At 30.0% G+C, this 24,258-nt stretch overlaps 3 protein-coding genes and 1 long non-coding RNA gene across 4 annotated transcripts in view; 3 read left to right on the forward strand and 1 right to left on the reverse strand.

The window, feature by feature from the left end:
* LOC123293960 (transducin beta-like protein 2) overlaps nt 1-7,242 on the forward strand; it is an 83,795-nt gene extending 76,553 nt beyond the window's left edge. The window contains exons 3-5 of the mRNA XM_044874973.1: nt 4,499-5,104; nt 6,061-6,246; nt 6,431-7,242. Coding sequence (XP_044730908.1) covers nt 4,499-5,104; nt 6,061-6,246; nt 6,431-6,657 — 1,019 coding nt within the window. The 3' untranslated portion in view covers nt 6,658-7,242. The remainder of the gene's footprint in view (nt 1-4,498; nt 5,105-6,060; nt 6,247-6,430) is intronic.
* Nucleotides 7,243-12,974: 5,732 nt separating this feature from the next.
* Nucleotides 12,975-14,212, forward strand: LOC123293814. The gene is made up of 3 exons (XR_006535050.1): nt 12,975-13,021; nt 13,844-14,088; nt 14,185-14,212. It is a non-coding gene; the product is annotated as an uncharacterized LOC123293814 (long non-coding RNA).
* A 2,340-nt stretch (nt 14,213-16,552) lies between these two features.
* Nucleotides 16,553-22,483, reverse strand: LOC123292407 (sialin). Its single transcript, XM_044873055.1, has 5 exons — nt 22,199-22,483; nt 19,233-19,441; nt 18,368-19,078; nt 17,887-18,261; nt 16,553-17,336 (listed from the first exon to the last, which is right to left on the reverse strand). Exons 1-5 carry the CDS (start codon nt 22,314-22,316, stop codon nt 17,178-17,180), a joined length of 1,572 nt encoding a protein of 523 aa, XP_044728990.1. The 5' UTR covers nt 22,317-22,483; the 3' UTR covers nt 16,553-17,177.
* A 988-nt stretch (nt 22,484-23,471) lies between these two features.
* LOC123293659 (transcription elongation factor SPT4-A) lies at nt 23,472-24,190 on the forward strand. The gene is made up of 4 exons (XM_044874540.1): nt 23,472-23,632; nt 23,709-23,815; nt 23,881-23,936; nt 24,046-24,190. Exons 1-4 carry the CDS (start codon nt 23,564-23,566, stop codon nt 24,162-24,164), a joined length of 351 nt encoding a protein of 116 aa, XP_044730475.1. The 5' UTR covers nt 23,472-23,563; the 3' UTR covers nt 24,165-24,190.
* The last annotated feature ends 68 nt before the right edge of the window (nt 24,191-24,258 follow it).

Below are 24,258 nucleotides of genomic sequence, written 5' to 3' on the forward strand. Positions count from 1 at the left end.
TGATTTTTTTATAACATGGGCAAATTTGATCCGATCTTATTGGAATTTTTTTTGAAACCCACTAATTTTGGGCCATTCTTTTCAGCTGTGATGTCAATTTTTCGCTAGCTATCACTTATGTGCTTTATTCCGGGGCCAGGCCTACAATTTCTTAAAATCTATTAGAGCTAGGTTAATTTTGATCACAAATTTGAAACGTATGACCCAAATTTAGTAGGACTACATACTTGGTTTATCAAAATTGGATAAAATTTAGAGGTGATATAGCAAAATTAAATTTTTTGGATTCTGATGACGTCATCAAGTTAAAAAATTTTATTTTTTTGATAACATGGGCAAATTTGATCCGATCTTATTGGAATTTTTTTTGAAACCCACTAATTTTGGGCCATTCTTTTCAGCTGTGATGTCAATTTTTCGCTAGCTATCACATATGTGCTTTATTCCGGGGCCAGGCCTACAATTTCTTGAAATCTGTTAGAGCTAGGTTAATTTTGATCACAAATCTGAAAAGTATGACCCAAATTTAGTAGAATTACATACTTGGTTTATCAAAATTGGATAAAATTTGAATGTGATAGAGCAAAATTAAATTTTTTGGATTCTGATGACGTCATCAAGTTGAAAAATTCGATTTTTTTTGATATCATGGGCAAATTTGATCCGATTTTAGTGAAATTTTTTTTGAAACCCACTAATTTTGGGCCATTCTTTTCAGCTCTGATGTCAATTTTTTGCTAGCTATCACTTATGTGCTTAATTCCGGGACCAGGACTCCACATTCATGAAATCTATTAGAGCTAGGTTAATTTTGATCACAAATCTGAAAAGTATGACCCAAATTTAATAGGATAAAAGTATTTTCTCTTGTTTTAATAATCTTGTACCTAAAATTAACTTGATTTTTTTTATTCAGAACCATAACTTTTTGGTTAACTTTCATACTTAACCGTCTGTGTACATATTCTAAGTACCTACTTTATTACAATGTGATAAATATTTATTTGATTTAATTTTATTTACACATCGGCATCGAACCAATATTATTAATCTATGTTGGTTGTACTTAAACGAGGAACAACCTTCAGATCAGAAACAATTAATGATGCTAACAAAATTAATTGTTATCTTTGTGTTAACTGTTAATGGTCCACACGGAACATTTTGGAAGCCACAATTTATTATTATTATTATTAGATATTATATACTTTGAAGGTTTTTGATGATTATTTTATTATTACCTAAATTATGATAGTTCTTATCAAAACCAACAAAAAACCTTGTTTTATTAAAAAATTGCTAAGCCCTCTTACAAAATATGGGGATTTATAAAAGACCTTACATAAAATCATTGTAAGCAGCAATTAATGTCAATTAATCTGAATTTTTTTTGAAGTAGCAAGATTATGAGATTTTAAACAAAGCTTGTCATTGGCATAATTCGTATTAATCCATGTTTCCGATTTCTCCGATCTTCAACTTATTACTTTATAATATGAGGATTTTGGGTGATACCATAAAAAGCACTCAATGATCGAATTAACCCAATTTTTGCATTCTTTGGGACAAAATTACTCGTATATGTACCGAATTTTATCAAAATCCGAAACAAAACAAGCGAAAACAAACAATTGACTGAGTTAATCGTTGAAATACTTTATACAGAAAGTGTTGAATGCCAGTGTTTGCATTATTTTTATTAAATTAGAAGAATTTAAAAAACCGACACGTGTTGGTTTTCGAAAACAACGAAGTATTTTCTAGAATTTATCGTTTTCCGAGAATCTATCACAAAACCGATAGTTAAAGCTTTTTCATAATTTTCACCCTCGCGCAACTACAAAAATATATAAAATATTGTGTCCAAGTGATTTCTATAAATTTGATAATATAGATATCTCTCTTCAATCATCAATACTCTAACTGTAGCCGTCTCTGTTCATCAAATGATGGATCTTCGATTAACTCATAATAAAATTAAAATTTTGTTGTTATATTATCGACAACCTTATATTTTTATGGTATTATTATAAATTATAAGATTGTCTAAATATTTTAGATAGTTTTTTATCACACTCTCTAGATTTTTTGATATAGAAATATCCAATTGAAAAGGATAACCAATATGATTCATCATTTTTTCAGCCAACTTTGAACGATAAAATAATAATAAAAAGCACGATGACCTAGGAGTTTTTTGTGATTTTTGGAAACTTTATTAATCAAAAAATGTATTTTTAAAGTTTTATTTAAATCCCTAGTTATTATTCAATCCTTGCACTCGAGTAACGTGGTAGATATTTATTTCAATAACAAAGTCATTGTTCTTCAATGTGACTTTTTTTCATGTAATAAGCCTATAGATAACCCTTATTAAAAAATGTTTTCTAATTTGAAGATTTAAGCGAAATTTCTAACTACTAAATAATGTCATTATTCTCCAATATGACTTTAAACTGTATTTATATTAATTTTGATTGATATTTTCACTATTGACATATTATTTGTTTGTAACAATAATAAAAATGCGTATAATTTTGTTTATACGCAGAATTTCTTATTAAAATCTGTTTACGTCAATTTTATTAAAATATTCCAAAAAAAATTGAAAACAAAACAAAAATTTTTATGTTTTTGATCACTTTCTCTAAATATTGCGTATAAAGCATCTTTTATTTGTTATTTTGTATTTTAACAATTATTATTATTTATTTGCTATTTTTAGCAACAAGCAAGCCATTTTTAATTTATTAGTAGGTCAGATAAATATTTACATTTTGTTTAAAATTTTAGTTTGCAAATAATTTACTTATTAATATACGCAAAATTGAAAATCCGTTGAAAAAATCAACATTTTTATATTAAAACTTTTGTTGTATCTCCAACAGTTTACAAAATGGGTTCAAGGCCCAATTGACCTATATTATTCATTTACGAACTCAATTTTTACGTCCTGAGTACGCCATAAAAATTTCAGATTCCCATCTGTTTTCTTTTTTGAGTTATCGTATTGACACAGACAGACAGACTCGCAAACAAACAAAAATGGGCTAATTAAGTGATTTTATGAACACCTATATCAAAAATTTGTTTCGTATCATCAATATTTTTAGACGTTACAAACTTGAGACTAAACTTAGTATACCTTGATATATATTTCCTATATACAGAGTACACGGTAAGAAATTTTTTGGTATTGAGGGAATAGTAACATTAGCAATAGTTATGGCGGACGAGTCAATGCAGTATGGGCGTGAAAGGTTGGCGATACTTACAATACATCTAATGGATTTTCTATTCAATACTGTAATATTATTTATGCTAACATAGATACTCATAGTATGTGTCTCTTTACCACACCAGCATTGTAATAAACGCCATGCATTTCTTACCGTGTATGAAAATGACCCATAAATAATTTTTACCTTGAGTTATCAGATAAGTTAACAGTTTTATGGCTGAAAACTAATATATAATTAAGTTAAATCATGATTAAAATCCAATAAAAAAACCACATTTAATTAATGAATCGGATAATTAATAATTAAAAAAATGAGCATGAAAAACTATACCATGAAATCGAAACAATAATAATAAATTAAACAATACATGAATTAAAAAAATGAATTAATTACTTCGTTGCATCGATGTTTACCCAAACAAACTAGATTGCTAACTTGATTATGATGTATTATTGAAACTTTTGTTCGAAACCTTTTTCAAAAAAACATGACAGGCATAAATTAAATATACATCATATCATAGATGTGTTCATGGTGTGTTGAAATAATAATGCTAAAAAATAATAGTGTTATGCGTTAAAAAACACATAAATGTAAATAATTATCCTAGATACTTCACTCTCCCCTAATTACTTAGATGTGATGATGACCTTATAAAATGCACATGAGGAGGATCATTGACTGAATAATATTTAATTTTTATGAAAGGCCACCAAACACTGTTGGCCTTTGTGGTTTAAAAATAAAATATAATAATAATAATAATAATAATAATAATAATAGTACTTATTGAAAAATTATTTGTTATTATTGTAATTATTATTATTTCATGTTATTTTTTCATTATTGTTTTTAAATACACGTTTTCATCCAAAAAAGAATGAATTATGAGAACTGAGAAGTGATGTGATTTAATCATAGGTAATCCAATGCGTGAGCAGGGTCTGACATAGGGTTCCCAACTCTTTTTGACGCCACTTTGAATTCATTACAAAAAACAATCTCACCGCCATCTATTGAATACTTAGACCAGATAAAAATAATATTGTTTGACGGAAATCGTTTAACTCTCACCGTCATCTATTGGAAATTTATAGAACTTAGAAGAAATTTCAACATTCTCTGTAAAAAAAATCTGAAATTGGCAATAAAAAAACTTGAAGTTCGCTAACCAAAATGAAAAAAAACTAACTAAACTATAAGTTCAAAAAATACAGAAAAATTTTGCACTAATAATTGTTTTCCATTTTTTGCAGATCGAACGGTCTTAGTATGGTATATGGATGATTTGAATAGCGTCAAAAAGGATCATAAATCATTCCGCATTAACATTGAATACGATCATGGAATCTTCATAAAATGGAGTCCAGATACCAAAGCGTTCATCATACAAAAAGCTATCGAAAATTGTATCGAAGTATATAAAGTTGAAAAAAAGAAAGATAGTGGTGCCTTATCCACTGCCAAAAAAGTATTAACATTCCCCAAAACCACCGATGATGATCTGTGTGGTTTCGGCATTGCAAATTCTGGACGCTTTATTATGACATGCACAATAACAAACAACATGACAATATGGGATTTACGCGGAAATATTTTGGCACAATTGGAAACATATTTGATGACAACACATCGGGCTAAAGTATCACCATGTGGTAAATTTGTGGCAGCATGTGGTTTTGCACCCGATTGTAAGATATGGGAAGTTGTGTTCAATAAAAGTGGTGAATTTCAACAAATTAAACGTGCCTTTGAATTGAGTGGACACACGTCCGGTATTTTTGATGTAGCATTTACAGCTGATTCATCGCATATAGCGACTGTATCCAAAGATGGAACATGGAAAGTCTATAATATAAATGGTACGTATTTTTTTTTAAATTTTATGACGTCAGAATGATATCACCCAACGTCATTCTTACATATGATTTATGCCACTTCTGACTCATTATTACACTGTTACTTTGTCAGCAAGATACATATTATATTATAGATACAGTGTGTTCATTTCAAAAGTATCCACCCTTAATAACTCTGACCTGATTATTGTTTTGAGTGAAACACGTCGTTTTAGATATCGAAAGGCATATTCTGTGAACACCCTAAGCCCCTGGTAAAGATTTAGGAATTCTATTTAGCTTAAAGTATTTAATAAGTATTTATTATAAGCCATATTTCAATGACATAGCAAATTTCAAAATAGAAAAATTATTACAGCAGTAAACAATTCTTAGAATTTGCAATCTTTTGAAAAAAAATTTGTCTAGTTATGCACGCAATATTTAACTAGGGTAATCCTTTGATCAGACATATTATCAAGTATAATTATAGTGGAATTCACTTTTAATAACAACCCGTGTAATTATGTCATAAAAATACTGCATAGTTTGATTATCGCATAAGCTAGTATTTTAAATATACTGGCACGCAAAAAAATTAGTGTACTTAGTCACAGAAAATCGAAAAATAATTCTTATGAATTAAGAGCCAGGTACTCATTACCGTTTTGATAGCATATATCTGACACCTGTTCTACCGACTGACCGCAGTATGTGTGTTTACACAACTACTTTCACCAATCCTCAAATAAATGATCAGCTTTACTAAAATTCAGAGATTTTTTTGGATAAGATCACCCATTATTATTTTTAATTCCAATGAAGACCATGTCTATAGAGAATGTTAGATCAAAAAACATCAAATCATATTTGTTTGAAAATTTACCAGATTTTGACGTTTTCCCCAAAATTACCTATGACAAATTCACTCATTTTAAACATTAATCTCTATTTATCACAATTGAATTTATTATTTTCAGTTGAATATAACAAAGGAGAAGATCCACATTTAATCATAACCGGACATTACGAAAATCAAGGTGGGTCAACACGCCTAGCGCTTAGTCCAAATGCAGAAGTACTTGTTATAGCTACTTACAATACTTTGTTATTCTTTGATGTTACTACTGGTGAATTAGATAATGAAATTAACGACATATTTGCAGGTAAAAACATTTTAGTTAAAATCGAAGAAAAATTCACACGGTAGCTGAAAATTATCTATCTATATCAGGTCCACAATGCAAAACAACTTCGGTGGATCCAAGTTATTTTTCTGTTACCTAGTGAACTACCTACCTCTTAACGCTACTCTATGAGAAATGAATGTTTATGCGATTTTTTTTTCAGATAATATCACTCAATTGCTTTTCGACCCAACTGGAAAATATGTGTTGGTTTCGGGTGATAAACATATTCGCACATTCCATAATATAACTGGTTATCGTACTGAAATTAGAACTGCAGAGAATAAACTGAAACAACATCAAACGTCAGCAACAAAAGAACGTCTGGAGAATTTAATCGAACAGAATAAAGTGGTCCTAGATAAACATGGGGAAACATATGATGACTGAATTTTTTTTTATATAATAATAAAGAAATATTCTTGGCTTAGTTTCATAAATAATTAATTTCTTTTTTCGTTTGGGGTTCGTCGATTTATGTTCGCTACCATTCAAGTGGGGTTCGAGGTATTAGGCTTCAGAGATTACAAACATAGCAACGATTGATCATAATTATAATAGATATATTAAAACGGTATAATTTCCTAAGAACAGTATTAATGTTACTAAGGCCAGTATTCTTGCAGACAACTCCGTTCACCGTTCTAGTTATACATTTTTTTAAAAATTGCTCGATGTCATTCACAGTTTCTCAATGTTTCTAGTTTTATTATTTTTGCCATTATAAACCCACCGAAATTTATTTATGTTTACTTATGGAGCGTCCATAAAATATAGACTAAATCCTAGCCTCTTCGAAATCCCTCCTTCCCTCTATATAGCCTACTGTAGCCTTTACTAAGATCCCCCTCGGATACATAGTTTTTGTGGATATCACTATGTCAAACAATTACCTCATATATTTAGACAGCAGGAACCTAGCACCAAACACAGATGACTGGAAATTAAAATATTTATGAAATTAAGGCCAAAAATAAAATAAGAAAATTCCAATGTTTGTAATACAAAAAAAAATCTATTTTTTATTCATGAAATAATAAAGATTTTACATTCTTAATATATTCCATTTTTAATTTCGATATAAAACTGACATCGTTACTCGAACTACTTTGTAAATTTAAATACAATTGTAAAAAGTATTTTTTTAGCTCATCCACTTCAACCGCTGTCATATGTTGCTCAACAAGCTCAAATAATTGATCATATAATTTTTGTAATAAATATGCATCTTCAAGTTTATTAACCAAATATTTATGTGCAAATGGATTATTTGTATCGTGTACTGCTTGCGCTGGTTGACATGCCAGTAAACATCGTATTAAAAATGTGGCTTCATCTTTTTTTGAAAAGATTCGAGGTAGACATTTTGAGACTAGAGAAAATATACTACAATACGCATGCTCAGCAGGGACAAATTTCTGGGTAAGTATCTTGATTAGACGCGATACAAATATCGAAGAAATTTCCCGTATTTGAGATTCTTCATCTAATAGGAGCCAATAATTTATAAAGAGTAAATCATTAATCATATTTTTACACAACGAATAATTCCGTAATAAAAGTACTACAGTTTTTGCGGTATCTAATCGTGAGCTTTCATCGATATATGGTTGATAATTTACTTTTAATTTTGTTACTATATCATTTAAACTTTTTTCATCGAGCTGAAAACATGAACTGAATGCTAAATGATTTGAATTTACTTGAATAGATCTCTCTTTTTCAATCGTAACATCTTCATAATCAACTAAAACGTTTACAATAAATTCTGAAATTAAAGCTTTAATATTTTCATCGCTACATTTTGAATAAATTTCTAACAATTTATTAACAATCGAATTCCAAATGTTAATTGTTAAATTAAATTTCTTTCGTTCGTATAAATTCGAAAATGCATGCAAAATTTCTCCAAATTCATAAAATTGTACAGCGATATTTGTAATAAATTTATCGTTTAAAAATATATCAATTTTATTCGATATATCATCGATATTATCGTATTGAAGGCATGCAATTTCCTTCGAACCGATATTATTATGGACGGGATCTAATAAATAAATACATTTCGGGAAGGATTTTATTAAGGGATATGTTAAAAATGAGGGTAAATGATGGATTTTTTTGATTAAACAATTCATTTGCGGTAGAAGACGTTCAAATAATTTAAAATCGATTATATATTGTCCGTTTGTTTTAATCGCTTCACTAAAATGGGAAATCAATAAAATGTATCCATGTATCTCGTTTACATTCGATTTACAGTTTAATGCTTTTGTAATACAATTCGAAAGTTCGATTTCGTAGTTTTTCAGTGACGTTAAATTGATATACGATTTAGCAGCCAAATTTCGTAAGTAATAATTACTACATGTAATTTCGTTTAGAATTAAAAATTTCATTTGATTGATTTGGGTCCAAAAATTATGATTGGTTGTATGTTCGAATGATGTGACGAAAGTTTGCGAGATAAATTCTAAAATTTGAAAAACATTTTGTTTTGTTTTGGAGGTAAGTAATTTGATTATGTAATCGAGTATAAATGGAAATTTATCGTTGATATCTTCAAGGGATACATCCTTATTTTGACCGATTAGTTTACTGATTAAGGCACCGTATAATTGTAAAGCACCATTTCTGTAAAAAAAAAAAAAAAAGAAGAAAAATAAATAAGGAATAACCATAATATCCATATTTCATGGATATTCCCTATTTTATCTTACCGTATATTCCAGTCTCGATCCCCTCTCATATTAATAAAACAAATATCCAATAAATCCATTAAATAAAGTTGTGTATGAGGCCATAAACTACTATCATGAACCAGAGGTTTCAAACAATGTAAGGCCACAACCAATCCACTATCTTTAATTTCAATATTTGTATTTATTGCATCAATTCTTTCATCATATTTTCGTATTACTTCCAAAAATTTGCTTACAATACGATTTAAAAGTGGCTACAAAAGACATTCAAATTAGAATACAATACTTCTTCGAAATGACTTCTTTCAATGCAAACCTTTTCTTTACGTTGATCACCGATTGATATTCGATAAGTTAATATTGATAAACCAGCTGTTCGCCTTGTACAAGATGATCGTAAACTATCATTTGTAATCGATTCTAAAATGTCTTCTATGGCAGTATCGATATGCTAAAGAAAAAAACAAAGAAACAAAAAAATCAGCTACTTCTTTCAAATAAAATGGAAAATGATTCTAAATGAAATACCCTGAACCTATACATAAACCTAAGTAGCGTGACAGAGACAGTTCTGGCCCAAGATCAAGTATCTCGAAAGAGAGATACTGGATTGACTCTAGCCCAATGATTTTTTTTTACCACCTACAATAAAATCACTCAACTGAACCAATTGCTTCCTCGCCACTTTCAACGCTTTACTTTTTCTTGATACACATTCTCTACAGCTAAAAAAATCGATTTTTAAAAAGGGATTTAATATTTATTTTGGACGAGAAGTGTCTCTGTTAAGCTACTAATCTCTCTCAAGTTTCAAATTCAGCGTATTTCATCAAAAGTTTTTTCCCAGACAGCAACTTGAAATACATATTTACAGTCGAATATTCAGAATTCAGTGTGAAAAATTTAACTAAATTAGCTACGGAGTTTCCAGCTGCTTCAATAACTCCTTTATGACGATTTCTTTGTAAGATTTTAACTAAAAGTGCAAGACAATCGGCTTGATGTTTGTAACAATTAGGATGGGATCCAATCACATACAGCAAATCACAGCAAACCTAGAAAAAAGCAACAAATGAAGTAAATGGAACTGTACAACCCACGATTAAGCAAACACTCAGCGAATAATACACAAAAATTTGAAATACATGTAAAAAGTTTAGTTTCATAATAAAAAAAAATGGTTCTTGGAGTAGTGGCGAGGGATGGGCCAACCCTTTTTTGGTATCACAACGAACACTTTGGTCTGTGTTCCATCCCAGGAACGTCCCACGAATATTGAATTTTATTAATTTGTAAAAAAATACGAATACTGTACGAATTTAAAATTCTCACCTTAATATTTAGCCAAATCCTGTTCAGTAAAATTTGTTGATCATCCGTTAACATAATAACATCTTCGACCTCGTCAATATTTAAAATTTGATTTAAAGCATCCGACATTTCGGCAAAACTAGGCACCTCAGACAACACAGTTTGATCCGTATGAAAAACATCTAACAGTGTCATCACTAAATTAAAAACTAAACTAAAAATTTGCTCTAACTGAACCTCATTTAGCGAATCTTGAAATTTGATAAAAACTAATAAATACGCATACATTTCATTACTGGCCATAATAGTTTGTCCAAAATTTTGATTTAAATCTGTTTGATAAATTTGAGCAAAATTTATATACTTATAAAGTATATCATCTAGATTCGAGCAAAGTGGTTCATGGCATCGTATTGCAACGCTTAATGTATTTACAGTCGCTTCAACGTTGTAAAACTCGTGTACGCTTAATAAATGTTCCGTAGAATTTGCGTAGAGTCCATGAAAATCGAAATCAGTTGAATTACGAAAATATATCGTTAAAATTTCAGCTGCTTGTGTACTAATGTCAGAACTTTCATCTCGAGTTTTTTCCACAAGTAATTCTTGAATTTCTAAATCATTGAAATCCCACCTGTTCTGCGCGATTAAATAATCTTTAATCGTGAGCATTTTTTTGGAGTAAAAATTCTTCTTAAGTGCACCCTTTTTACGAAGTTCAGTTTCATTTTCCGTTTGAAAATGATTTAAAATGAATTCGTATAATAAAATACCGAATTTATTACGTTGATACGAATTAATTTTTAGAGAGTTTTTAACGAATTTCGCCAACCATTTAAAATGATCTTCGATTGCTAAACTAATTTCTGGAGTGGTTTGAATTTTTTTGATATGTTTAAATAGAATTTCGAGTATTTTGAGCAAATAATTTGTATAAATTTTCAATAATTCATTACGAAATGGTGCATGTTCTACGTAAATATTTTCGATTAAAAATGTTTCGATTTGGGTGATATTAATACGATTTACTTCGAAATAACAATGTAACTCGAACGTTGCTAAACGTATTTGTATATTTTCATGTTTTAAACTATTTAAAATTATGGCACTCGTTTTTTCTGGGGGGAAATTTATATTAAAAATTGTTAAATGTTGTACAATTTTTATAAATACAAAATTTGGAATTTCGATTAATTCCAACGATGAAAATTCTTTAATGAGTTCTTCAAGAAATTGCCGATTTTCTTCTGGTCGGAAATATTTGAAGTAGTTGATCTGTACGATACTGTAAAAAAAAATAATACTTGGAATAAAATTCAAAATTTAACTGTTACACGTTTTTGGGGCAACATTTCTCCACTCGTTCAATCGTCGTTAACGATTGGGTGAGTAATTGTTTAGCCACCTCATTGAAAATTGTACGTAAAGCTTTTATTATGGATCGAATGTGGAGATATTTTGCTTAAATAAGTATTAGGAGAACATGTTTTTAAAATAGTTTAATAGTTTTGAAATATCTGTTGGTATTTCTTAATGATGTCTTCAGTATTAGGAGAACATCTACAAAAACAGTTACATTCGAAACATGTTTGCCTAATACACTTGTTATTTATATTTATGATATTTTTTCGTTAAAATTCTTTGTCATAGCCTGTTTTTTCCTAAACGATATATTTTTAGACCGTGAGTCCATTTTTCACTAGAAGTCAGCATGATAAGTTTGAAAATAAGGGGCATGGAATTTGAGAAAAGAATAAGGAAGATAAGGTATGACCACAAAAAAACATGCTGGAGAAATAATATATAGGAATAATCATCAAATCAGCTAAAATTTTATGTTTTTAGGATCCAACTACCCTAAATAATCCATAGACATGAAAATAGGAATAATTTTACATTTGAACTACAAGTTTCTGACATATCGAGTGAAGAACGGGATCACTACTATGTCGAACTTAGATTTAATAAAAAGACAAACCTTTTTTCTGGGTTCGACCTACCTAACTCGATCTAAGATACGCAATTGTTTCGATATAAGAGATATGCGATAAAAAAAAGGCACCTACCTCACATCCTTCGAACATAATTCATCTTTTAAACGACTGTTCAAAATTTGTAAAAATTCATCATTTTTCCGTAAAATACGATATAAACTGGCCGAATGTGGCACCAAATGATTCGTTTTCAATCCATTGATCAAACCCCAAGCGATATTATCGTAATCCAATTGTTCACAACCATGATTATGATTCGTTTCAATTATTTTTTTTAATAAATTAAATTTTAATTTAATATTCCATGGAACTATGTGATACGTTTCAAAATCCATGTTTTAAAATAATTACATGAATAATACAATTAATTAAAAAAAAATACTTTTTGGCCTTTTTAGATTATGAACCACATAATTTTTTTTTGACTTTTGACATTTCTAAACATATTCTAGAAAATTGACAGATACGCAACGTTACCAACATTTTTTTCGAATATTTCTAAGTATGTGTGTCAATGTCAAATAGCTTTTTCTTAATCAAAGAATTAAATATTTATTTTTAGAGTTTATCAATTTATTTATTTTAATTATTTATTTACAAACTTGAACCTTTTTTTTTTAATTTAAAAATTTTACTATTGCAAATGTTACCAACTTATTAAAAAAAAATCAAAAGTCAACAATAAATTGCTTTTTACGTTCAAAATTTTTGTAAAATTCATTGTGAAGTGAATTCCGATTATTACAGGTAAAATTTTATGATTTTTCTATTAAAAGACATTTTATTCTTTAATTAGAGCTTAGATCGAATAAGCCAAATTGTAAGCGGGATTATCAGTAAAAAAAAATTACGTGCATGACTCCAAAACCATTTGAAATATATAAGACTCAAATATTTCAGTAATTTACGCCGCGTTTTCACAACTGAGTCTTTTGCAAATTCAGTTAAAATAAAATGAAAATAAACGACAAATCTTTTTTTTAATTTTGAGTTCCGAATTATAACTTTTTGAGTATTCTGTTAAAATCGCCCAATTTAATCTACTTAATTTACGAGAAAAATAATAGGTGTGTTTTCATGGATAAAGGACATTTGACCACGTCGCAAGAATTACAGAATATCGAGTAAACTCGTACTCCCAACTTGTTAGCTGATTTCCTGAATCTTGGAAAAAGCCGTATTCCCACGTTGGTGACCTCAAATAAATCTGTTACCAAGTTCGTTGAGTTTTGGGTAAAGATATATTCGAATGGAGTTTTCATTTCCCTCCTCTTTTGAAAGCTTTAAAGAAAATCTATCTCACAGAAGCGGATGTAGGCTTAAGTCCGGGAAGGCCTAAGGAGGCAACATTTAAAAGGCACCGAAATTTAAAAATTGTTGATTTTAATTTAAAAAATTGTTATCGAAATCCGCCGATGTATGCCTTGTACCTAGGGCACCATCTTCATAAAATCCGTCACTACTCTCCCATAATGGTAATATTTATTGTTGATTCCTTTCCTCTTTGGCATGTTTTATTCCTGTTTAAATCCTCTCTTCCCCCTTCTAAACATTTATTAATTTATCTAGAAAAAATGGTGCTAAATGCAAAGCAATTGTCATCCATTCCAAAAAATATGGAAGAAATAAAAAAAGAATATGAAGCTATCGAATCGAAGCTAACATTATTCGAAGAGACCTACTCGAAAATGTTACAAGAGTGCAATACATGGTGGATTGAGCTAGCATTTACAAATGCAAATATTCAACAATTATTATCAAATTTTGAAAAAGAAGATTCTACTAAAATTGGTCCAAGCACAACATAATTCTTTGTAAGATGTTTCTAAAAATTTTCGATGGTCTTTTTCTGGCGCAAAGTTTTTAATTATTTTGATGATTAAACAAGCAAAAAAAAAAATGTTTTTCAGAAAAAGAAAACCCCTGGATGAATCGACATAAAATTATTGGGATGAAATTATTACTATTAGTACCTAATTTCAGAAATTTTCGACATAAGTTTTGTTATTTCTAAATTCAAAATGAAGATAAAAAGGTTCATTTTATCAATTTTCTTGGATTCAAAATTTAATTTTGTAAAATACTCAAAATAAATATTAAAATATTACATTTGTCTTTGATTTATTTAAATTGCTTTGATTTAATTTACATATCTAAGCTTTTAAAAACGGAGAGCTCTCGGTAATGAATTGACATACAAACATATTTGAATTGTCAAAATTGTAGGAAATTTAAAGCTCTACAAGAAAATATGCTTCTTACGTCAATTTTGGGATATAGTTTAAGAATAAAAACCACTTAAATGTTTTTTATACATAAATTCGCTTTATTATTATATGTAATACATAAAAATAGATAAACAAAAATAAATTTATTTATTTTAAAAATATATATTTTTTAATCAATCAGGAGGACTGATTTTTTATCTGTTTCATATGTCATGCGCAAAAAAACTATCTTTTAAAATCTATAACATACTTAAATGATCTTTGAAAAAATGTATGTTTTTGTGCGAATTATTTCTTATTCGTCTTCAGTTTTTCTAATTTCATGAAATGTTTTGTATGATTTATGAAGCTATAAAATAAAAAATAATTACACTTTGTTCCACACAAATGTTTATACTAAATTTAGATTGCTAGTACAAAGAACGATTAATAGCCAAACAGCAGCTATCTAAATTTAGCTTAAACATTTGTGGTTTAATTTTCCTCTTTCCTTTTATTCCCGAAGAAGCTTTCTATTTTAACTAATAAAATTATTTGAGGATAAATCTGTTTCCAGGATGAATGAGAGATAGAAATTCATCTTTCCTGAAAAAAAATTAGAAAATTCGTGTACCCTCAATTAAAGCATCTAGTCCCCGAACCCAAACGTATAAATTAATGGACTAAAACTAAAAGAAATATAAATACGGAAACAAAATTAGGCATATAGGAAGATTTAAATTTTTAGTAGTACGATTTTAATTCAAGACCTAATAACAACAGCACCAAATTCATTTGGTTAATTTTTTTTTAAATTTATTTATTTAAATTTGGCATAAATTTTGTAGTATATGAAAAAATATACCACAGATGTCCAGCCTATTTATCCTAAATCGCTACCAATGAAGAAGAAAGAATGCTAAACTTCGATTTCAGTTTCAATAAAGAGCACTACACCAAGACAATGGCAAACTTGCACACTGTGGGCAAGTTCTCCCAGGGCCTTACCAATCAAGAGGCACCAAATTCTTAAACTACTGCCAAAGAATTTAAGCCAAGATTAAAAAAGGTCCCCGGAAAAAGAATTGAAGATTGACTAAGCTCAAACAAGACCCTCGCGGATATTTTATAGCATAAGAGCCTCATGAGTCTGAAGTGCCCGTGCCCAAAGCCCCAAATATTTCCCCCGAAAGCTATCGATTTTTGAAAAAAATGTTGGTTTTTTTATGAAGATCAATTTTCTAACTTAAAGTGTAACCCTATCTCTTATTAAAGTAACCCGGAGAACTAGGTCCAATCTGATGTTAGAACATGATGTCCCATATCAAACTTTTGTTATTTTTTGATTGGTTAAATACAAATCGAGCTACTAGCCATAATATATTAAAATGGTCCACCCTGTATATCGAAAACAGTTGGTTAGCGATTTTAGATGCTTAGCAAAGACATTTACCCCTCCATAGAGAAAAAAATTGATAAAACATTTTAACATTAAATTAAAAATTTTCCATATTAAAAACTTTCCATAAAAAATTTAGATATCATATCTAAGAATTTTGTTATTACCCTGTTATGCTACGCAAACATACATTCTTTGGAAAAAGAAAATGTATCAAGGTTCATTCTAAAAAGAAAAAAATTATATCCTTTGGTATTTTAGAGATTTGTGTTTTTAAGTATATTATAAATAATTATCATTGAATTATCCTTTAAAGAAAAAAGTCCTTGCTAAGTAGTTAGATTTAGGTTCAAACGGTGTTTGACAACCATTTCAGAACGGCTGGAAATTTGACAAGCTTTTATCAAGATCTAACACATTTTTCTCGAACAAAAATTGTCATAACTGGGCCTGGAAAATTTTTTGAGTGATATAAGAAAGAAAATATTTGAATAAAAGATGCAAAAGTCAATTTTACCGGTGCTCAATAAAACACAGTCGTCCAACTTTTAAGGTGTTTGAGCAACGGCCATCTCGTTCGTCTCCGAGATTATTCGATGAATATCATCCCAACGAATACAAGCTTGCCGCACTATTAAAAATTTTCTACGCTCACTCTTTTCGAATATTTTTGTTATTGGCCATAACTTTGACAACGGCTCGTCAAATTTCCAGTTGTTTTGAATTGACTGTCATAGACTACACCTGACGCTAAACCCAATAATAATAGGACTCTATTTTTTATATACCTAAATATCACAAAGCTTTTTATAAAAAAAAACTTATTTATTTCAAACCCAATTCCATCAACTTCGATTAAGTTTTAAATTAACTATTTTTAACTTTTATTTAGGCTTAGTTGATTTGTCGCTGTATTGTCTGTGACACTAATGACCCAATCGACTTTTGATAAAAATTAAACTGTTAATGCAGTGATTCTCAGCCACTGTACTTTTGTGTGCCGCTATCAAATTTTAGAAATGTATATACTAAAAATTATAAAATCGTTCAAAGTTTGCCGCGACAAACAAAAAAAGGATTGAGAATCACTGTGTTAAAGTTTTTAACTCTACGCTGAGGAACTATTCGTTTCAGAATTAAAGAAAGGTACATTACTAGCCTATTTCCAATTCACTTGGACTATTACTTAATCAGAAATGATGAAATCGGCATTTAGACTTTTTTCATAATACTTATAAAATGATTTTAAAAAAAAAAAAAAAAATAATTTAACTAAAAAATCAAAACTTATTAAAAATTAATTTACAGGTTGCACATTATTTGATGGTTGAGGTGGCCTTTTAGGTTTGGACCATTCTTGTTCTTTAGCGCTAGCAAACATTAAGTAAAATAAATTGCCGCTAATATTTATTGTCGCTGCTATATAAAATATTAATCGCCATCGAGCTAATGTTTCCTGGAAAAAAAAAAACACCAAACAGTTAAAAATTACTGCGCAAAACCTATGAAATAGTGTGGAACTAAACTGCAGTACAAGTGAAATTTACAAAATTTTTAGATCTTTCGGGTACGGAACTCTCTCCATTATGAACACTCTCCATTAAATTACCTTTCAAAATCGGTTCATCCGTTTAGGCACTACGGTGCCACAAGCAGACATACAGACAGACAGACAGACACACACACACACACACACAGCGGGTCAAACTTAGGATACTCCTTTTTTTAGTTCGGGGGTTAAAAATGGAATAAAACTCATGAAATTTTTGAATATTCTGCTGGTATTGTTGGTATTTTCTACTATAACAGGGATGGCGAAGATCACTATGAAGTATTATATTACGAACGAACGCGCATTCTTTTGTTATTGTCGTTACTGCTCGTTTACATATGTATTTTATGGATAGCGGTTCTTTACGAAAAGGGATAAACTTCTCACATACTGTACAGAAAGAAATTAACTCCAAAACAAGGAAATTTTTAGAGCTGTTTCAAAATTTACACACCTGTCCATTAATAATAAGTCCAGTAGCATAAGGTGCCAAGAATCCACACATATTCGCTGCTGCATTCGTAATACCATACATTGTTCCCGCATATTGTGGACTTAATGCCATATGATTTGTTTGATTACCAGCATATGCTGCACCCATAAATACTCCCGCTACAGCTAACAATAGCTGTACTTGTAACTTATCACAGCCAGCCCAAGCTACACCTAATACTCCAATCGATGGTATAACTGATGCGATTGTGTTAAAGAATTTATACGATGTAATTGGACTTAACCATCCTTTGAATAGGAGCCAATCAGCGATCATACTGAATAGGATTCCACCAATCCAGCTTGTTAGATATGGGATTGCTGAATATATTGCATTCTAAAATAAAAGAAAAAGGTTCTTATGCCTCCAGAGCTTAAATGGCCGAGCGGTCTAAGGCGTTAGTTTCTGACCGGTGGTCTATTAAAAATTAAAAAAAACTAACCTGTTCAATATCGAAATGTAAGATATTTTTCATATATGTGGGAAGCTCTGTTAATTGTATATAAAACATCCAAGAATTACCACATTGTGTTATCAAAATTGCCCAAAGTGGGACACATGTTAAAAACTTTAACCATGGTAATGGTCCTCTATGTTCTTCTTCATCTATTGGTGGTCCAAAACTTGCTAAAATAAATGCTCGCTCTTGTGGATCAATTCGTGGATGTACCATTGGACTATCGTAAATAAACCACATCCAAAAGAAGAACCATACTATACCCAAAATTCCAAAAATATAAAATGCCAAAGGCCAACCATTATCAAATTCTAAAGAACATAACCATCCGGATAATGGAAGCGATATAATTGTTCCAAAATTGGCACCTTGATAAACAATTGCAGCGAATTTACTTCGCTCCCATGGTGGAACCCATCTGGCTAACATCGCATGCATCGATGGAAATGTAACACCTTCGCCAACTCCTTCTAAGATCCTAACAATAATAAATAATGTATAATTCAGTCGTGCTGCAATTGGACTTAGAAGGGTGAATATGGCTGTTATTAATACACCATATCCAAAAATTCTACGGCCACCAAACAATTCAGCTAAACGACCACCAGGCACTTGAGTTAATACATATCCATAAAAAAAGGAACCAAGTACAACACCTTGTGTTGCTTCATCCCACGAAAATTCACCCCTCTCCGTCTAGAAAAAAGAAGCTTTTGAGACACTAATAAAACAAGCTAATTATTTTCTAAGTTATATTTTGAGATGACGCAGATGTCACGGAAATCATCGCCGAAACACATGCTTGAGTGAGAGTATTTTTTATTAAAAGGCATTATTTATGGAAACTTACAGGTGGGATTGTTGTATTAGAAGGCGTTGGTTCTGGACACACATCTGTGATTAACGATGATGAATTATCAATAGCTGGCGCAGTATTATTGACCATCGCAACAATTGCCACCGATAAATTTACTCTCATTGCGTAAACATTAGCGAAGCCTAGAAATCCCAGTAATGCCAAAACATATCTGGCTTTCATACACTGTTTCGTATCATCAACTAGAAAAAAAAGAATAACGAAATTATAATTTGTACGTGGACAATTTTTAAAAGGGGACAAAATGGAGCTGTGAGTTTTCCTAAAAAAATTCAATAATAATTAGTCAAGAAAAAATTCAAATAAAATAATTGCTCTCCTTTTTCAAAAACAAAAAAATTGTTTGATTATAAGCAGGGTATTTAATCAATTAACTTTGTTAGTTTAAAGTTTAAATTATTAAAGGATTTACAAAATTTTACTTACCAATTGGAGTTATGGGTTTAGCTTTCAATTTAAAATTTTTTAATTTAATCATTGTAACGGCTTAGTGGTCAATGGTACTCAATTTGAATGAGAGTGGTTCGGGTTCAAACCTCAGTTGATTCCGATATTTTTAATTTTTTATATCAAGGTATGAATTTTTTATATCAAGGTAAAATGGAGTTCGTTTTAATGTGCTAAATCTAATACGAAAATGAAATGTATTCTTTTTTTAATCAATTTTGCATATTTTACAAACTTTCCCATAAAATAAAAACTGAACAACAACAAAAAATTCCTGAATTATTGCACAATACAGAAATATTACAATTATTAATTTTTGTTTCGCAACTTCACTTTCGTGTATTTTTGAGAATGAACCTAAAGGTGGTATTTTCATGCTGACAAATTAGGTCACGTGGTCGGCTTAGGGCGTGCTGCCATCTGGGAAAAAACTTAGCAGCGCCACATCGTAAAAACAAAACTAGGAATAATAAATCATAGAACATTACAGCTGATCCTCTTGTACGTTTCGTCTCTTTATTGAGACTTCTTCAACAACTACAAATTATATTTATTAAAATTACAATATAACCTCTAATACATAATTGCTTAAAAAAAAGCAAATGAATAGAAATTCAGGAGTTTTACCGTCAATTTAAATACAATTCGGGCCGAATATACCCAGGAGGGGAGTTACGTTTAATCCTGAATTTGGATATAACCCAACAGTACTCGTGTCAACCGTTCGATAATCTTTAGTCGCGTATTAAGAGATTTGCTCACGCGTTCTGCATATGCGTCAAACATTTTGAGCGTTAAATATTCTTTAAATTTTTTAATCATAACCTCTACATAATTTTTTATAAATTTATTTTTTAATGCACTAGCCAATTAAAAATATTATTACGTTAAATAGATTACGTGATTATTGTTTGATGTTTGAGAGTGAAAATATTACAGCAGAGCACATATACCCTGTGTAAAATAAAACTTATTTAAGTTTTAAATCAAACGTGAGCAAAATGCTCATAACGCGAGTACTGATGGGATAACTGCGTATAAAAGGAAATTCTATTAAGATATTAAGTTCTGGTTATTATAAAATACTTTGTACGGTGACATTATTTATGGCTTTAACTGCATTTAAATTAATTTAAAAAATGTTAATATTTTAAAATAAAGTAGAGCATTTATTTTATCATCTGACATAGTTTATCGTGTGACAAATTCCTAAAGGTTATGCGACTAAATCAATAAAAATTTGAAAAATGTTATGATTCCACCAGGGCTGTGTAACTCTGGGGGCTTTAAAGAGGTGAGTGGACATTCGCAAGACGATTACCTTATACACATACCATGCGTAATATGCCAGTTTTGAAAATTACTTAACAAACATTTATTATAATTATAAAAATATAGACGCCAATATTGTTTGAAAATACGTCTCGTAAAACTTTCGGCGGCACATTCCATTTGCTCAGTTGTGATATGCGATATTATTCCAATAATTTATTTTCCGCGTTTTCAGTCCCGGATTTACCGTGCAGACAAAGAAGGCATGTGTCTAGGGCGACAAATTTAGGTGGAAACTTTGAAAAAAAAAAAGGAGCACTATGAACAATTAATAGTCTATTACTTAAAAAATACGGTAATGGTATAAAAATGGCGAAAAGTAAACAGTAAAGAGTAAACAATTTTTCCAAACCTATTTTCGTATTTCAAAAAGGAAAGAGGCGTCTATATTCGCAACTGCCTAGGGGCAGCAAACTTTTAGCTCCTTAAACCCCCTACAAAGCTGAAACCCCCTTTGAGTTGCGCGTTTGGTTTTTTTGATAAACAAAAAAAATTTTCAAAATTTATTTTATTTGTCTCGAAAAAACCCTTTCATATAAGCTATCACTCGAACCATTCGTTCAATTTAAAAAAAATAAAAGAGGGTAGGCATTTTGCTACACCTGATCGCCTTAAGGAGGCTGTGTGAATGTTGTTGCCTTAAAAAGAGTCGTATTAGAGTCCTCTTGAACTAATATAAATTACAGCCTTTTATCTGGAACCGTTTGGAAGTAATTTGAAGATTGCCGTACTTTTTCACATCACTGTATAATAGTGAAATCTTTCCAAAATGTAGGACTTCAGGCAGACCGAAGGAAACGAAATAAAACCGAATTTTGTAAATTTTTCTGATTGTTTAATAAAAAAACCGAAATTTGCAAGTTGAATCTCGTTCCTGGTGAAAAATAAAAGCTCTATCTATATTAAGAATTGAAAATAGTCCCCCGATAAATTGTACAGCCTAAAGTAAATAAGGCTGTAATTACACACCCTAAGTTATTTTTTCTTAACGATACACTTAGCGCCCCGAAAAGGCGAAAATCATAAAATAAAAGCGGAAAAAAAATAAAAATATTCCATAAAATAATAAACCCTTTATCTACTACAAACATGAGTAATTTCAAGGTTTGTTTACAGGATATGAAAAAGAAATGATAAAAAAAAAAAAAATAATTATTTACTTTCTGGTGGAATAATCCTTGTTGAATCATCCTCATCATCAATAATAGGCTCTTCATCATATTCATCATACACTGTCTTTGTATTTTGTAACGAATCTTCTGCTGATGACTCAAACATTGTGTATTTCAAACAAAAAAATGTTCTTTAAAATGAAAATTTATTTAATATGTAAAAAAGAAATGCGAATAAACATTGTCTTAAATGATAACAAATCACTTGAGTTTAACGTTACGTCACACCTCACAAAACCGTTTTATAAATTTCGTAAAAACTTATTTTCTAATTGTAAAAAACAATAACAAAGGGTGTTGAATGAATCTACTAAATTTTTTAATAACTTGGACGTGTATAGTGACAGCTGTCATTTTATTTAAAGTTGGTAGCATGGAGGTTATAAAGAAGGAGAACCATGGAGGTTATACAGAAGGAGAACGATCGCTATAGAAAATATTGTCCCCAAAATATGGACAAAATAAGTGAGGCGCTGGGATCACTAAGTTGCCTCATTAAAAGTGGGCTATTGTGCGCTAATTACAAATGATCTATCTATCATTCTTAGTGTTATAACTATAATATCATAATTAATTATGTGGAACTCCTTAATTAGGATTTTATTCAAGAAAGAAAACTTAGTATGGTTTAACTTTTATTTTTATTTTGACTTAGAAATACTTATACACTTTGGTTTTTCATACCAGTCATAAGTCAATTAGTAGAAAAATCTAGTAGAGTGTTTTATTAAGCGAAACCGTCAAGTGTAATCGAAAAAGAAATGTGAATTTAGTCAAAAGACTAAAAAATGGATCCTCATTTTATACTGTCATTTTTGGCTGTCAACTCCAGGCTCCTTGAAACTCCACCCTCCTTGCTCCTTGAAACCCCACCCTCCTTCCTCCTTGAAACTCCTCCCCTTTCTCATTGAAACTCACCCTCCTTCCTCCTTGAAACTCCTCCCTCCATCTTCATTGAAATCCCTCCCCCTTCCTCCTTGAAACTCCTCCCTCCATTACCATGATTCCCCGACGGAGGAAATTAATTTTTTCATTGTAAAAATATGGAGATCATAAAAAAAGTACTCTCATCAACACTATTTATGCATGGTATTTCAACAATTAACTCAGTCAATTGTTTGTTTTCACTTGTTTACGTCTATGTTTTGGGTTCTTATGTAGAAGTCATTATTGAAGTCTATGGTTTTATATGACACTCAGTAGTACCAACTTTAAATTAACAACACTCAATTGCTTGTGAATGTGTTAATTTTACAGGCATTTATAAAACTTTTTCTCATATTTTTATTTTAATCCACAAATGTTAAAACTTTATTAAAATTAAAATAATTTCATATAAATTCCATTAAAAACATGTCTTTAGAAACAGTCCCAAAAGATTTACGAGGTTTACGTGCTTGCTTAGTTTGTTCCTTAATAAAAGTATGTGCCGCAAAATATTTATAACTAAAATATTTTATAACTTTGTATTTGATTTTAATAAATTTTTCTTATTTAGACTTTTGATCAATTCGAATATGATGGATGCGACAATTGCGATGAATTTTTACGGATGAAAGGAAACAAAGATAATGTATACGATTGTACGAGCTCCAATTTCGAAGGGTAATTAATAACCACACGATAAAAATTTATTATTTACTTAGAATATCATTTTTTTTTCTCTTCAGAATGATAGCAGTGATGAGTCCTGAAGATAGCTGGGTGTGCAAATGGCAAAGAATTAGTAAGTATTGCATCTTCGAAATATTGATCGTTAACATAATTCAATACTTTATTCAGTATATGCAGGGTATTTAAGCAAATAACTTTGTTTTTACTTTCTTTTTTTTCAGATCGATTTTGTAAAGGTGTATACGCTATATCAGTGTCTGGTCGATTGCCCGCTGGTGTCGTACGAGAAATGAAAAGTCGAGGATTAGCGTATCGGCCAAGAGATACCAGTACACGATAAATGTTTTTTTAAGGCTACTGTAAATATTATTTAAATTTTTGTAATAAAGATTTTTTTTTTAAATAATAATAAAATCCTTTCATTAAATATCTAT

The sequence above is a fragment of the Chrysoperla carnea genome, chromosome 2, assembly GCF_905475395.1.
Source record: "Chrysoperla carnea chromosome 2, inChrCarn1.1, whole genome shotgun sequence".
NCBI lineage: Eukaryota > Metazoa > Arthropoda > Insecta > Neuroptera > Chrysopidae > Chrysoperla > Chrysoperla carnea.

Coding starts and splice junctions, on each gene's coding strand:
- LOC123292407 (XM_044873055.1), bottom strand. CDS start 22,316: ATGTTTGAGTCATCAGCAGAAGATTCGTTACAAAATACAAAGACAGTG. Junction 19,442..22,198: donor AAGGATTATTCCACCAGAAA/GTAAATAATTAT, acceptor TTTTTTTTCTAG/TTGATGATACGAAACAGTGT. Junction 18,262..18,367: donor TACATTTCGATATTGAACAG/GTTAGTTTTTTT, acceptor CTTTTATTTTAG/AATGCAATATATTCAGCAAT.
- LOC123293659 (XM_044874540.1), top strand. CDS start 23,564: ATGTCTTTAGAAACAGTCCCAAAAGATTTACGAGGTTTACGTGCTTGC. Junction 23,633..23,708: donor TAGTTTGTTCCTTAATAAAA/GTATGTGCCGCA, acceptor TTTCTTATTTAG/ACTTTTGATCAATTCGAATA. Junction 23,937..24,045: donor GTGCAAATGGCAAAGAATTA/GTAAGTATTGCA, acceptor CTTTTTTTTCAG/ATCGATTTTGTAAAGGTGTA.